This window comes from Primulina tabacum, chromosome 14 (assembly GCF_025594145.1).
Source record: "Primulina tabacum isolate GXHZ01 chromosome 14, ASM2559414v2, whole genome shotgun sequence".
NCBI lineage: Eukaryota > Viridiplantae > Streptophyta > Magnoliopsida > Lamiales > Gesneriaceae > Primulina > Primulina tabacum.
In genome coordinates, this window is record NC_134563.1 from 7,063,504 (window position 1) to 7,077,016 (window position 13,513).

The 13,513-nt window shown below is 35.2% G+C and overlaps 2 protein-coding genes and 1 pseudogene across 2 annotated transcripts; 1 reads left to right on the forward strand and 2 right to left on the reverse strand.

Annotated features, from left to right (window-relative positions):
- Window positions 1-1,212: 1,212 nt before the first annotated feature.
- LOC142524094 (heparanase-like protein 2) lies at window positions 1,213-4,020 on the reverse strand. Its single transcript, XM_075627830.1, has 9 exons — window positions 3,570-4,020; window positions 3,433-3,469; window positions 2,920-3,103; window positions 2,670-2,818; window positions 2,351-2,584; window positions 2,088-2,277; window positions 1,826-1,951; window positions 1,643-1,742; window positions 1,213-1,531 (listed from the first exon to the last, which is right to left on the reverse strand). The coding sequence occupies exons 1-9, from the start codon at window positions 3,774-3,776 to the stop codon at window positions 1,226-1,228; spliced, it is 1,533 nt and encodes a 510-aa protein (XP_075483945.1). The 5' UTR covers window positions 3,777-4,020; the 3' UTR covers window positions 1,213-1,225.
- A 584-nt stretch (window positions 4,021-4,604) lies between these two features.
- On the forward strand, window positions 4,605-6,524 carry LOC142524093 (pentatricopeptide repeat-containing protein At2g20540-like; annotated as a pseudogene).
- Window positions 6,525-6,629: 105 nt separating this feature from the next.
- Window positions 6,630-10,254, reverse strand: LOC142524095 (uncharacterized). Its single transcript, XM_075627831.1, has 11 exons — window positions 10,024-10,254; window positions 9,217-9,370; window positions 9,011-9,082; window positions 8,706-8,777; window positions 8,185-8,256; window positions 7,934-8,077; window positions 7,765-7,845; window positions 7,594-7,665; window positions 7,423-7,494; window positions 6,993-7,064; window positions 6,630-6,903 (listed from the first exon to the last, which is right to left on the reverse strand). The coding sequence occupies exons 1-11, from the start codon at window positions 10,124-10,126 to the stop codon at window positions 6,813-6,815; spliced, it is 1,005 nt and encodes a 334-aa protein (XP_075483946.1). The 5' UTR covers window positions 10,127-10,254; the 3' UTR covers window positions 6,630-6,812.
- Between the last annotated feature and the right edge of the window lie 3,259 nt (window positions 10,255-13,513).

Consider the following 13,513-nt stretch of genomic DNA (forward strand, 5'->3'; position numbering starts at 1 on the left):
GAAGTACCATATATAAGTGCTATCGGTGCCCTTATGTATCTTACAAATTGTACAAGGCCTGATATATCTTTTGCCGTAAATTTGTTGGCAAGATTTAGCACATATCCAACAAAGAGACACTGGAACGGAATTAAACATATATTCCGTTATCTACGAGGAACGATAGACTTGAGACTTTTGTACTCAAAAGATGCTAATCCAAGTATAATTGGTTATGCCGATGCTGGATACTTATCTGATCCACACAAGGCACGTTCCCAAACTGGATATGTATTTACTCGTGAAGGCACTGCAATTTCTTGGCGTTCACAGAAACAAACGCTTGTAACAACTTCATCAAATCATGCCGAGATTATTGCACTACATGAAGCAAGCCGTGAATGTGTGTGGTTAAAATCAAAGAGCCAACATATCCAAATCTCATGTGGATTATCATTCGACGAGAAGCCTGTGATACTATATGAAGATAATGCTGCATGTGTAGCTCAAATGAAAGAAGGATACATAAAAAGCGATAGAACTAAACATATTCCTCCTAAGTTCTTCGCATTCACCAAGGAGCTTGAGAAGAATAAATGTATTGATGTTCGTCACATTCAATCAAGTGAAAACTCATCAGATCTCTTCACAAAGGCACTTCCTACGACAATATTCAGAAAGCACATATATAATATTGGGATGCGCAATCTACGAAATTTGTGAAGAATTGTTCATGTCAACATGAGGGGGAGTTTACGTGACTGCACTCTTTTTCCCTTACTATGGTTTTTATCCCAATTGGTTTTTCCTAGTAAGGTTTTTAACGAGGCATTACAAAATCACGTAATGAAGACATCATCGTATCATGATCATCATCACAAGGAGGAGTGTTGAAAATATGAAATATATTTGTGTTGAAAATTATAATGTTGAATGTTGAAAATTAGGTGTTGAATATTGAAAATTAGTGTGTGATGATGTATGTAATGATGAAATTGTTTTTGGATTGTTTTCCAAGAAAATCATATAAATAGGTCTGCATTTGTAAAGATTTGATACAATTGAGTAGAGAGAAAAATATTAAAAAGTGTGTAGTTTGGTAAATTTTGAGAGTTTGAGATTTTTATTTTTTATCATAAATTTTTACTTTTTCACAACAAAGCATACTTCTTCTTCCCTTCCTAAATTTTTTATATATTTTCCTTATAAAAATATCATTTAAAAAACAGAGAATAAGAACAAGCTTTTAAGCACAAGCTGGTGCTTTGAATCCTTTAACAGTGACAAAAACAATCGAATTGGGTGCTAATGTAACAGGAAATTTAGCGTCGGCAATCTTTGGATTCAATACAGGAATATCAAATGATTCTGTGAGCTTCAGTGGAGTTCCATTTAGCAACAACACATCACTTAGAATATTTCCATCTTTTGGAGCCAAATGGTACTCTTCCCTTTGATTGTATTGTCCAGCATACAAGTTCACGTCATTGGTTATCGAAACATCGAATGTCGTTGAATTCGACATGTTGATCAAAAGCACAGATATTCCTGTCTGAAAAAAGGCATCATATTTTCTCAGATTTTAACTGAACTTCTTGTAGGTTGTATAAAAATGAATAGTTTGGATTATTTTTTCACATTTCTTGTTTGTGCATGAACTCACTGTTTTCTTGGAGCAATGAGAGTAGGCACGCAAGAATGGGGAGCCATTGTGAGAAGCAGCGAGCACTTTCTTTCCCATCAAACGACTCCATAAAAGCGCACTATAAACGACAACAAACTTGCATGTAGATGATAAAAGTTACTTAAAAAGAAGAATTTGGAGAATTGTCGGATTGAAACTGACCCATAATAATCCGGATTAGGGATGAATGAAGTCGTGTTCAGTAGGCCATAGTTTCCTCCAATTAAGGTTTGTCTGCAGAAAACCTTGTGGTTGAATCTTGATGCCATTCCCAGTTGATCCAAATACCTGTTTTTTCAATAAAATCTTGTTCTTAGGATCATCAAAACAATCAGAATACTGGGTCATTAACATTTTTTTATATCATAAATTTTTAACTGCTTGCATATATTTCTAATATATAGCAAGAAGAGATGTATTATACCAAAATCCATTAACAAATGTATGTGAAACATCCTTGCCACCACTGTTATAAGCCCCACCAGCTTCTCCAACCCATGCACTTGCCCACGGTCCAAATGAACTGATGCTGGTTGAAATATCGCTATACATTTGAGAGATTCCATCAAGAAAATTGGGATCTCGAATCTTGTCGATAAGACTTGGATCATTACCTGAAGAAGATCAAATAAATTGAAATGCACAAATGCAAGAAATTAGTGTGATGAACCTTGTTTATGCACAGACCTGCCCCGAGATTGTAGATATGGTGTGTTAAACCATCAACTACATTCGGTCCCGAAGCCTTCAGGAATGTTTCAAACCATTGCTTCTCGTAAAATCCACCAGGGCCTAAAACTTTAGGTTCTTTAGTTGGATTCGGGTACAAATTCTTGATTAGTTTTTTTAGTGCAATCATATCTTTGCCATATTGTTCTGCTTCTATTCGTCCGCCTATCCCACTTCCACATAGCTCATTTCCTATATATATATAGATATAGTAGAAAAAATCTATGAGGGGATGCCTCTATTTGCAAGAAACTTATGAACTTTTCAATAGTTTTACCAAGTTCATATGAATCAATCTCGTATCCTTTATAGGCAGAGTACTTCATGAAAGAGTAGGCGTTTCTCCAATTCCAGCCACCGCTGTAAAGAGAACCATTGGTCTTCTTCCTTCCAATGAGGGCATTCAAGCCAAATGTAATCTTAGCCCTGCAAGAATACCATTGTTTCCTCTCAAGTACGGTGTGATTCATTCTTAGAAAATGAGAGGAGTAAAACCATGATATTCATTTCAATGTCTGGAAATATACCTGGTCTCGCCGAATAATTTGTTCATGAGATCCCATCTATCCAATTGAAGACAACCTATTGAAAATCCAAACAATCCATAGTCACTTCTTCTGAAATGCGGGCATTTTTGGGCGAAAGTTCCGATTTTGTACAGAACCTGATCTTGCAGTGAACCTCCAATTCTGATCCGAAGAGGGCTGAATGCTGATTCCCAGGCATAGCAAATCGAATTTCAGTTATGTAAACTCATGAAATATACTTGGTCCTCCGAATGAAAACAATCCATAAAAGTTCAAAAATACCCAGTTACTGATAACCAAAAGTAACAGGGATGGATCAGCGGGCTAGAACAAGTTCAAAATTCATGCGTTTGTTCGTCATAATTTACATTTCACACCACATTTGAAAGTAACTGAGACTCTCGTATTATAAATGATATATATCTATAAATATATATAGATATATACAACAGAGTGTATCTCAATGATGATTTTAACAACAAATTAACAGTAGACCACGTTCCAAACACTGACCTTTGATGGCATTTGCCAGAATCTTGTTATTCAAATCCTGGAAAAAAAAAAGGAAGACAAAAGAACAAAAACATGACCACAAATTTCTTCTGTATTTCACAATAAACTGAAATCTAAAACTTTCAAGAAAACAGTACCAAACTGAGAATGCCCACTTTTCCCCATGGGCATTGGTTATAGTTACATTTAGTTTCCGGCCACCAATCCAGTGTTGCACATATGAAGTTATCATCTGTCTCGGCTATGGAGTTTACTCCCTTCACTGTTAACTCCACTTTTTCCTCACTTGAAACACACAACAATAATGATAAAAGACAGCAAACAATAACACCCTTTAATTCCATTTTCAGAAAGTTTCGATCTTTGGGCCAATCCGTGAAGATAATGTATTCAAGTGATCCAAATCTTTTATTCCATCCCTCTTATTCTGTGTTCAATACTCAACATTGGTATTGTTTCCTAAAGTAACTAGAATAAAGCAGAGAACCCTTTTGAAAAAAGAATAAAATAAACACAATTGTCAAATACAACTTGGCAGTTAGTATAAAAAAAATTGAAGATTGAAAACGATAATGGTTGGATATGAAATAAATAAAGTAGTGTATCCACTCTCTATATGCCCCCATGGTCCCAAATCAACAAGACCACAAGACTTTTCTTCATATGATTTAAAACCCTCTATTATTATTCAATGATATCTCGATCGGTATATTTATTTTTCATGTCCATTTATGATATTTTAATCTTTTACTCAATTAAGATGACTTGAATACATATCTTTTTCACATTAAATATGATTGTTTATTTCTTCATGTTCGTTAATTAGCATCCATGAGAAAGAAAATATTGGCAAACATCAGCAGTGATTGCTTGAGTCGCATGTTGAGTCGTAGGGGTCAATATAAGTGTCAAAAAATAACTAAGGAGCCTTAAAGCTGATTTGGATCATCTGTTGTGGTCGAAAACACAGCACCACTTTTTACACGAGATGGTCAGCAAAAAAGCACAATACAGGTTCAGCCACGAGCTGCTAGCAATCATATTTTTGACAGTAGAGATTTAGAGCAATATTTTTTAAAATTCACATGTAATTTTGTATATATTTATTCTTTTCAGTAGATTTTTAGCTTACTTTCAAAGATTTTAGCTTTCTAGATCTAGATATATGTAACCAAGTGAACGCAATTACACAACGGCTGTAACGCCATAACCTCAACACATGCGCTTCTGTACCACAGCATGTTTATTGTTTTCTGACTTACATTTTCGGCCGTTTCGAATCTCTTCTTCTGATGTGTAAACGTGGGACTGGGAGAACTTGGTAATAGAAGCAGATGACAAACAGATGCCTTAATCTGTTGGAAAAATGTCGGAGCATAAAACAATTAACGCAAGCTTATGCACTTGTGATCACATGCGGGCTTGGTAGCAATTCCTTTGCTCTGAGCAGGATCTTGGCATTTTGCTCGGACCCTTTTCATGGCAGCTTATTTTATGGCCGAAAAATATTTGAGCGAATTGAAAACCCCACAATCTGCATATGTAACACAATAATTAAAGCTTTTCTGCTCAAAGATCAGAACGTCGAGGCTTTGGAGATATACAGAGTCATTTTGAGATATGGGATGTTCCCTGATAATTACACATTTCCTTATTTGTTGAAAGCTTGTGCAAACATGAAAAATTTTAATCTTGGAGGGTTGATGCATGGCCATGTTATAAGCTGGGTCTATTGTTCAATAATTTTGTGGGCAACAGTATGATTGTTATGTATTCTGCTTTTGATGATATGGAAGCTGCAAAATGCGTGTTTGATGAGATTTCTTGCCAATGTGTTGTGTCTTGGACCGTTTTGATTTCTGGGTATTGTAAAAATGGGGATGTTTATTCAGCAAGATTGATGTTTGATGAAGCCCGTGGGAAGGATATTGGAATTTGGGGTGCTATGATATCAGGGTATGTACAAAATAATTGTTTTAAAGAAGGTTTGAAATTGTTTAGGTTGATGCAGATTCATGGCATTGATCCCGATGAGGCAGTTTTGGTTAGCATTCTTTGTGCTTGTGCTCATTTGGGCTGTCTGGAAATTGGATTATGGATCCACAGATATGTAGAAAAACACACAAAATTGTTAATTAGTGTGAAATTAGGTACTGCACTCATTGATATGTATGCAAAATGCGGGAGCTTGGTTTTGGCTGGGACTATGTTTGATAAAATGCCTAAAAGAGATCTTATTTGCTGGAACACTATGATTTCAGGGTATGCAATGAATGGTGATGGAGAAAGTGCACTTGAGTTGTTCGATGAAATGCGGAAATTGGGCGTTAGGCCAGATGAAGTCACATTCATTTCTTTGTTCACTGCGTGTAGCTACTCAGAAATGGCAGAAGAAGGTTTAAATTTGTTGAATATCATGTGTAATGTGTACAATATTGAGCCCAAGAGTGAGCACTACGGATGTATAGTTGATTTTTTATGTCGTTTGGGGCATATAGAAGAAGCTTATAAAATAGTTCAAAGGGTGCCCATTTCAGGTTCTGCAACTGAAGAAGCTATAGCTTGGAGGGCATTACTCAGTGCTTGCCGTAATCACAGGCAGATCGATTTGGCAGAGGCTGCCGCTGAGAGACTTGTGAAATTAGAACGTCACAGTGGAGCCTACGTGTTACTGTCAAATGTGTACTCAGCTGCAGGAAGACACGACGAAGCACGGAGGATTAGGACAATGATGACAAGGCAAGGGGTGGAGAAGACGCCAGGTTGCAGCTCAGTTGAGATTAACGGTATCGTTCAGGAATTTGTCGCGGGAGAGTGGACACATTCCAAAATGGATGGGGTACACAGTATTCTAGAGGTGATTAAAGGGGAATTCAATTTCTTGCAGTGCAATCCAGGTACAATTCATGTACGGTATGACTTCACATGATTTCAGCAAATTGGTGTTTCATTCTTGGAAGGAACCCAATTTTTTAAGGGTGTTTCTTTCAAACATGTATTTGATTCTAATAGTTAGTCAGCTCTAGCGGGAAATCCATATTTATTCATTTAAAAGTTATCGATTCAAGATAAAACAATTTGGGGTTTGTTAGGTTTAAATTTCCAAGAGGGGACACAACAGGAGAGATTTAGGAAGATGACCTAATTAGCGTGCGATCAATTCTGAATGATGTATGAAACAAAACCTCGGAAGTCTCAAGAAAAAACTTCAGAAAACTGAAAATTAACTGAATCAAATGCTATATGTACACTTCCAGCAACATAGCAGAACCCCAAACTTCAATCTTTTTTTTCACTATAAGCTACATTTTACATAAATCTAGAATGACAAATAATCAATGAAAAGAAAACTGGAAGACAGCATCAATTGATTCATTTGCCTAGAATAGGAACTCTGAATCAGAAAGTTCCAGGACTTTGTGGTCGCCAATAGGTTTCACACCAGGTCGGAATGAATTTCCTTCAATATACCTGAACATAAATCAAACATCATGATCGAGATATAAATCTACAAATAATTAAGCTTCTTTATCAAGCATATTTTGACGTGCGGAACTAACATCTCCTTTAAAAATGGGTGCTTGTAGAAGGCATCAGGAATCCTCCCAGAAAATTGATTGTGATCCAAGTACCTGAATCCAAGAAACAGCTTCAGATAGGGAAAAATTCAAAAAGTTTTCAGCTAGTCATGATACATTTCAAGTTCGGCTTAGTTTCAGTGCAGGGAAAACACAAATATACATGAGAGAGAAGGTGACTAGAAGCAACATAACAAGCACAAAATGCACAAAGTTCGGGTCTGCCTGTCCTGTTATACACATATTACCAAACTAGACCGTCCATCCAAGTGGGGCAATAATCTCTGAAGAACTACTAATTTTTTTATCAAAAAAAGTCAGATTAGAAGCAAACAAGAGACGAGCCCCCTTTCAAGCCAAATATGGTATCTAAAGATCAATTGATGCAAAGATGATGACAAAGTACACTTACAAGTAAGTCAAACGAGGAATATGAGCTGGCCCAAATGGAATAACACCAGACATTTTGTTATGTGATAGATAACTGTGTCGACAAGAGAGTTAACTTCACAAATTAAGAGCGGTAGATGAAAAATAAATTAAAAAACTCATAAAAATTCCATCGACAGATGAACAAACTTACAGAATCTCCAAGTTCGTCAAATTTGCAAGCTGTGATGGAATGCCCCCAGTAAGGTAATTGTTATAAAGATAACTATACCATCAAAACATATTGGTCTCATCAAAGACAGCCTAGATAATTGAAATTAGCAAAATAAATGTAATAGTCAAACAAAATAGTGCCAAAGCATACAGATTACGAAGTGCTGGGAAGCATCCTTCTATGCGAATAAGTTCTCTTATAGTCCCAATCAAATGGTTGTTACCAACATCCCTAGAAATAATAATCATATAAAGATATTAGGTAAACAGAGAAGACCTGTAACAAAATGCACACTCTAAGTCATAGTAGGTAATATTACAGGTGGCGTAGTTTCGGCAAAGTTCCCAATTCAGGTGGAATTCTCCCAATCAAACGATTCTCATGTAGTAGAAGATAACGGAGCTCGGGAAGATTTGCAAGTTCCTTAGGTATTTCACCTTTGAAATTATTAAAACTCAAATAGCTGCACACAATTCATACATTAATCTTTCAAACACGCACACAAAAAAAAAGCTTTATGCGAAAGTAGTCCCCCACATATTTGAACCGTCAAAATATAATATCACTTACAGATGTGTTAGCTGCTGTAGTTCACCAATTTCAGAAGGAATAGCATCTTGAAATTTATTCCACCTCAAATTCCTAATGAAAATAGGATAAACCACAAAAGAAAAAGAACAAGTCAGAAAAGTGATAAATATTGTACTCATAAAAAAAGAAAGAAAAGAAAATGAAGAGAAGAAACCCAATTGGACTCTCTTTGTGCTTAACTGGATCATCTTTCATAAAACTAATTTAGACAGGCATTTTTTATAAATCTTTATGAAAGGAAAGAAGCAATGGTGTTAAAAAAGGTGAGCAAAGCCAAAATCCATATCATCAAGTAAAATCAAGCGTGACTTATATCACTTAAAGAGACAGTTGCCTGACATGTACATCTCAATCAGAGATTCTCTTGCACATATCTTAAATATCACACGCATACACAGTTGCATATTTTAAATCTATATACACCAAACAACTAAATGATGCCACACGAGTAAGCAACTGAAAACATAGAGCTTATTGAATTAGAAAGTAAAAGAATTTACAGAATTTTGAGATGCTTCAAACGCCCGATTTGTGATGGAATTGGCCCATTCAGTTTGTTATTATGTAGATCCCTGCCATCAGAATGCTAAGGGGTGAAAATTAGCATATGCAACTCTATATTTCCTGTAATGTCATTATTCTTTAGAAGTGCATTATTAGTTAGTTTATGATGAGGTAGATCAGTTTCCAATGAAGTCATTGAAAATGGTTTTCCTATCTCAAATACAATTCATTCAAAGCCAAGAAGAATCAAACTCAAAATCTCAGTTTCAATTAATTAGAGGAAGAAGATGGAGTATCATACAGCCTCGTAAGATCCACGAGATTCGTAACTGCAATTGGAAATGGACCAACCAGGGAAACAGCATAAACTTCTCTGCCAGTAAACAGAATTGAAAGAATGCCACATGAGGTAGTAAAATTAAACAATAAGCGAAATAATGTTACTATTTGAAAGCTACTGTGAAATAACATGTTCTTCAGCAAACTGTATAAGGACCATAAACTCACAATTCAGTAACAACTCTATAGTCACTCCCACTAACAATGGAACATGTGACACCAGACCATGGAGGCAAATCGCCATCTCCACAAGGGTCATCACCGACCCAAGCGTAAACTACCCTCCATCCAAGTGATGCTTTTATTTCGTTCAACGCCTTCACTGCAATCGATAAACATTAGATCGGAAAATTTAGACACACATTGATCAGCATGCATATTCAATCAGACCTGACAAACCACCCGTTCTTCTTCAATTTCATTGAGAAAACACAGAGCGCGTTATGCAGAGAATTAAATATTCGTGAAGACGATGAAACTGAAAAATAACCGACAGTATTGACACACGGTAGTTAGGAGGCCTCAAATATGTTATCCTTATACGGGAAGAGAAAATATCCAATTGAATCGTCCTAAACGATCCAGTAAGCCCTGCTTCGAGATTTAAACTCAGGAAAGGCCATCACGTAGCAAACACAACACCTACACTTCTAGAATTGGGTGTAATGAAAGTCTGAAACTGCTCCAAAACCCAATCAATCGAATTTTCATGTATTCCAATCAATTAACGAATCAAACCCAAGACACTCCCTGGATCAAAATAACATCTTTAACAGCATAAATATCAACAATATTAGTAATTACTCAGACAGTAACAAGTTAAAACCTACTTCAAATGATCCAGCCCATCAAAATAACTAAAAAACCCAATCACAATCAACATTCATTTCATCACCAATCAGCTCCGTTTCTTGCATAAAGTGAACATGGTTCAACAGAATAGAAAGTGAGAAAACACCGGATCTGAAGCTTTACCATCTCGTTTGAGGGTTTTGCTGTGAACGATTCCGTTCAGGAGCATAGTTATCACGATAACTAGATGCCACACTGTACAGAGAAAACGGAAATGAATCACCATTTTTGGCAATCTTTTACTGCAGCGGTCGAAGTTACCGACAATACATTACAGAGCTGTGTGAGACAGACGATCAGAATGGGTTGAGATCCCAGATTCAGGTGTGGAGACGCGTTCGATATTTTTGGATCCATTCCAAATAAATATTTATATGGTAAATAAGTATTTAAATTAATTTAGAAAGTGTTAAATTAAATTAATATTTTACACGTAAACTATTAATTTAATTAAAAAAATATGATTTCATATGCAGGATACTTCTGTTTTAAATATAATTATACTCCAGCAATTTTGTAATTATAATACAACATGCTATCAAAAATTCATTTTGTATTACACCTCATATTTCATAAGGAGTAGGTCTTTTGTGAGATAGTCTCACGAATCTTTATATGTGAGACGGGTAAATCCTACCGATAATCACAATATAAAGTAATACTTAGTATAAAAAGTAATAATTTTTCATAAATGACCTAAATAAGATATCTGTCTCATAAAATACGACCCGTAAGATCGTCTCACACAAGTTTTTGTCTTTAATAAGTCGGTGAAAATAGACCAAATGAAATATGGATAGTTCACGCAGTTATGGGTACTAAATTTATATATAACAAAAAAAATCACGTATGATTTAAATTGAAAAGTTTACTCCCCTAGGCATATAGAATTTCATAAAATCTCGTCATGAATTCATTTTGTGAATATATAACATAATAATAGTATATACGATCAAACGTTCTATAGTTAGTGATAATAATATAATTAAAATATTTTAATTTATATAACAATCTAATATAAATAATTATTACGCTCCGAAAATTTAAATATGGACAGTGATATAGAATATTTTAATGTATAGATAATAAACGAGGTATTGACTTTGATCCAATTGACAGCCCCAGGCTTGTCATAATTTTATTTTGTTGTGTTCTTTCAATTACTAATAATAATGTTGATAATCCGTTGTCGTCAAACAATATATGGCAATTTATTTTAAATAAAAACTATGATTTATCATGCACACAAGGTATAATGTACTTGTTAGCCATACATCACATTTAAATAACAGTGAACGACGACAGTAGTTTCGTGCATATAAAGACAAAGCACGAGACAAAAGAAGTATGATGTTTGAGGTAAAAATATCATGTATATAAAAACAAGAACAAAAGTTAAATCAAACTGAGGCATGTAACTGTTAGAAAAATGAGTTTTGTACTCACTTAGAATCGATAAAATAATTTGAACGAGCTACGTAGCGAACGGAATTATTTCTCGATTACCAATTAAGGTGAATGAGAAATTAATTGAAGTCAAATTTTATCGAGTAAAAAGATTGAATCGAAAAGATTATATATATATATATATATATATATAATAATATATTGTGATATTATATAATATATATATATATATATATAATTAAAAATATATATTGAAATTTCAATTGAATTGTGGATTAGACTTGGCCGAAAGGCCATGTCTCTTTGATTAAAAGGTGCAAGTTTTTTTGTGAAATGGTGTATCATTTCATGAAGTGACATGTCTTTTGATTCAAGCCTTTTCATCTGTTATAAATAGGACATCCCCCATTTGCATTCATTGCACCAATTTCTCTTCTTCCCATTTCTCTCTAAGTTTAGTTCTATATGCGAATTTTTAAGCATTAACACTTAAAGTTCAAATTTTCAAGATATAAAATCTTGAGTTTTAATTTTCTAAGCTTATACGTTAAATTCGAACTTTGGAATTAAATTTGAGAGTTATCTTCTAGTTCTGAGTTTTTTAAGTATTTAAACTTAAATCCAAGTTTTGCAAGATTTAAACTCTTGGAATTGGAATTTTAAGTTTAATGGTTAGAATTCGAAATTAGAAAATTTGCATACCATATTGATAGCGTTCTAAACATCTCAAGTTCGTGTGGCTTTGAAATTTGTAGTGCTACTATTTTAAAGTCGTAGTCGTTGTATCTTGGGAAACGAATTGCCAACAACCGTGATCATCGGGGCGGGGCAATATCGTTTTAAAGAAAAATAGTCAAACTCTTGCCTCGACTATTTTCTCTTAGCCATTTGGTTCACTCATTTATATCCCTTGATTTCCCAAGATAAAATAATACAATACCAACAATCTTAAAACGATATTCGAACTAAAATGGCCTCAACAAGTACAACAACGACTCCAACTGTCCATCATGGAGACAAACCTGAAAAGTTCCATGGTATTGATTTCAAGCGGTGCCAACAAAAAATGCTCTTCTACTTGACCACCTTAGCTTTGGCGAAATTCCTCAAAGAAGATCCGCCGCCTACAACGATGAAGGAGAACAAGATACTCAAAAGAGTGCAGCCGTTGATGCATGGAATCATAGGGACTTCCTATGCAAAAACTGTATTTTGAATGGACTAGACAATACACTATACAACGTGTATTGTCAAGTGAAAACGGCAAAAGAGTTGTGGGAGTCACTTGACAAAAAATATAGATCTGAGGATGCCGGCTTGAATAAATTCATTGTCGGACGATTCTTGGATTTCAAGATGATTGACTCCAAATCGATTATGGCCCAAGTGCAAGAGTTACAAGTAATTCTGCAAGAAATTCATTCGGAAGGAATGACCCTTAGTGATTCATTCCAAGTGGCGGCCATGATTGAAAAGTTGCCTCCTATGTGGAAAGATTTTAAAAATTATCTCGAGCATAAACGCAAAGAGATGAATCTTGAAGACTTGATTGTGCGTCTAAAAATTGAGGAGGACAACAGGGCATCCGAAAGGAATGACGGAAAGAGCAACTTTGAGGTGAGAGCAAATTTGGTGGAACAAAATGCTAGCAAGAAGAGAAAACACCAAGGAAATGTTTCAAAGAAAGGAAAGGCCAAAAAGTTTAAAGGAAATTGCTATAATTGTGGCAAGCCTAACCATTTGGCCCGAGATTGCCGAGGTAATCAAAAGAAGTCAAGGGACCAAGTGAACATCGCCGAAGATGAGAAATTGTCAAATGACATGACGGATCTCATGTTTTCTGCTATTGTGTTTGAATCCAATCTAGTGGACAATCCAAAAGAATGGTTCATCGATACAGGAGCAACAAGGCATGTTTGCGCCGAAAAAAAAATGTTCTCTACCTATACCCCGATTAATGGACGACAACTCTTTATGGTTAACTCTATTACGTCAAAAATCGTGGGACTTGGAAAGGTGGTGCTCAAGATGACATCCGGCAAGAAACTAACTCTTATTGATGTGCTACATGTTCCGGACATTCGAAAGAATCTTGTGTCGGGATCAGCATTTGTCAAGGCTGGATTTAGACTAGTGTTTCATTCTATCAAATTTGTACTATCTAAGAATGATATGTTTGTAGGAAAAGGCTATCTAGAAAAAGAGC

What these genes read in the sequence shown, in the direction of transcription:
- LOC142524094 (XM_075627830.1), bottom strand. Translation starts at nt 3,776, where the DNA reads ATGGAATTAAAGGGTGTTATTGTTTGCTGTCTTTTATCATTATTGTTG. An exon ending in GATTGATTCATATGAACTTG is followed by an intron (nt 2,585 to 2,669) that starts GTAAAACTATTG and finishes ATATATATATAG; the next exon opens with GAAATGAGCTATGTGGAAGT. An exon ending in CTCATTGCTCCAAGAAAACA is followed by an intron (nt 1,532 to 1,642) that starts GTGAGTTCATGC and finishes GCCTTTTTTCAG; the next exon opens with ACAGGAATATCTGTGCTTTT.
- LOC142524095 (XM_075627831.1), bottom strand. Translation starts at nt 10,126, where the DNA reads ATGGTGATTCATTTCCGTTTTCTCTGTACAGTGTGGCATCTAGTTATC. An exon ending in TTGACGAACTTGGAGATTCT is followed by an intron (nt 7,495 to 7,593) that starts GTAAGTTTGTTC and finishes TTGTCGACACAG; the next exon opens with TTATCTATCACATAACAAAA. An exon ending in CACCCATTTTTAAAGGAGAT is followed by an intron (nt 6,904 to 6,992) that starts GTTAGTTCCGCA and finishes ATTTATGTTCAG; the next exon opens with GTATATTGAAGGAAATTCAT.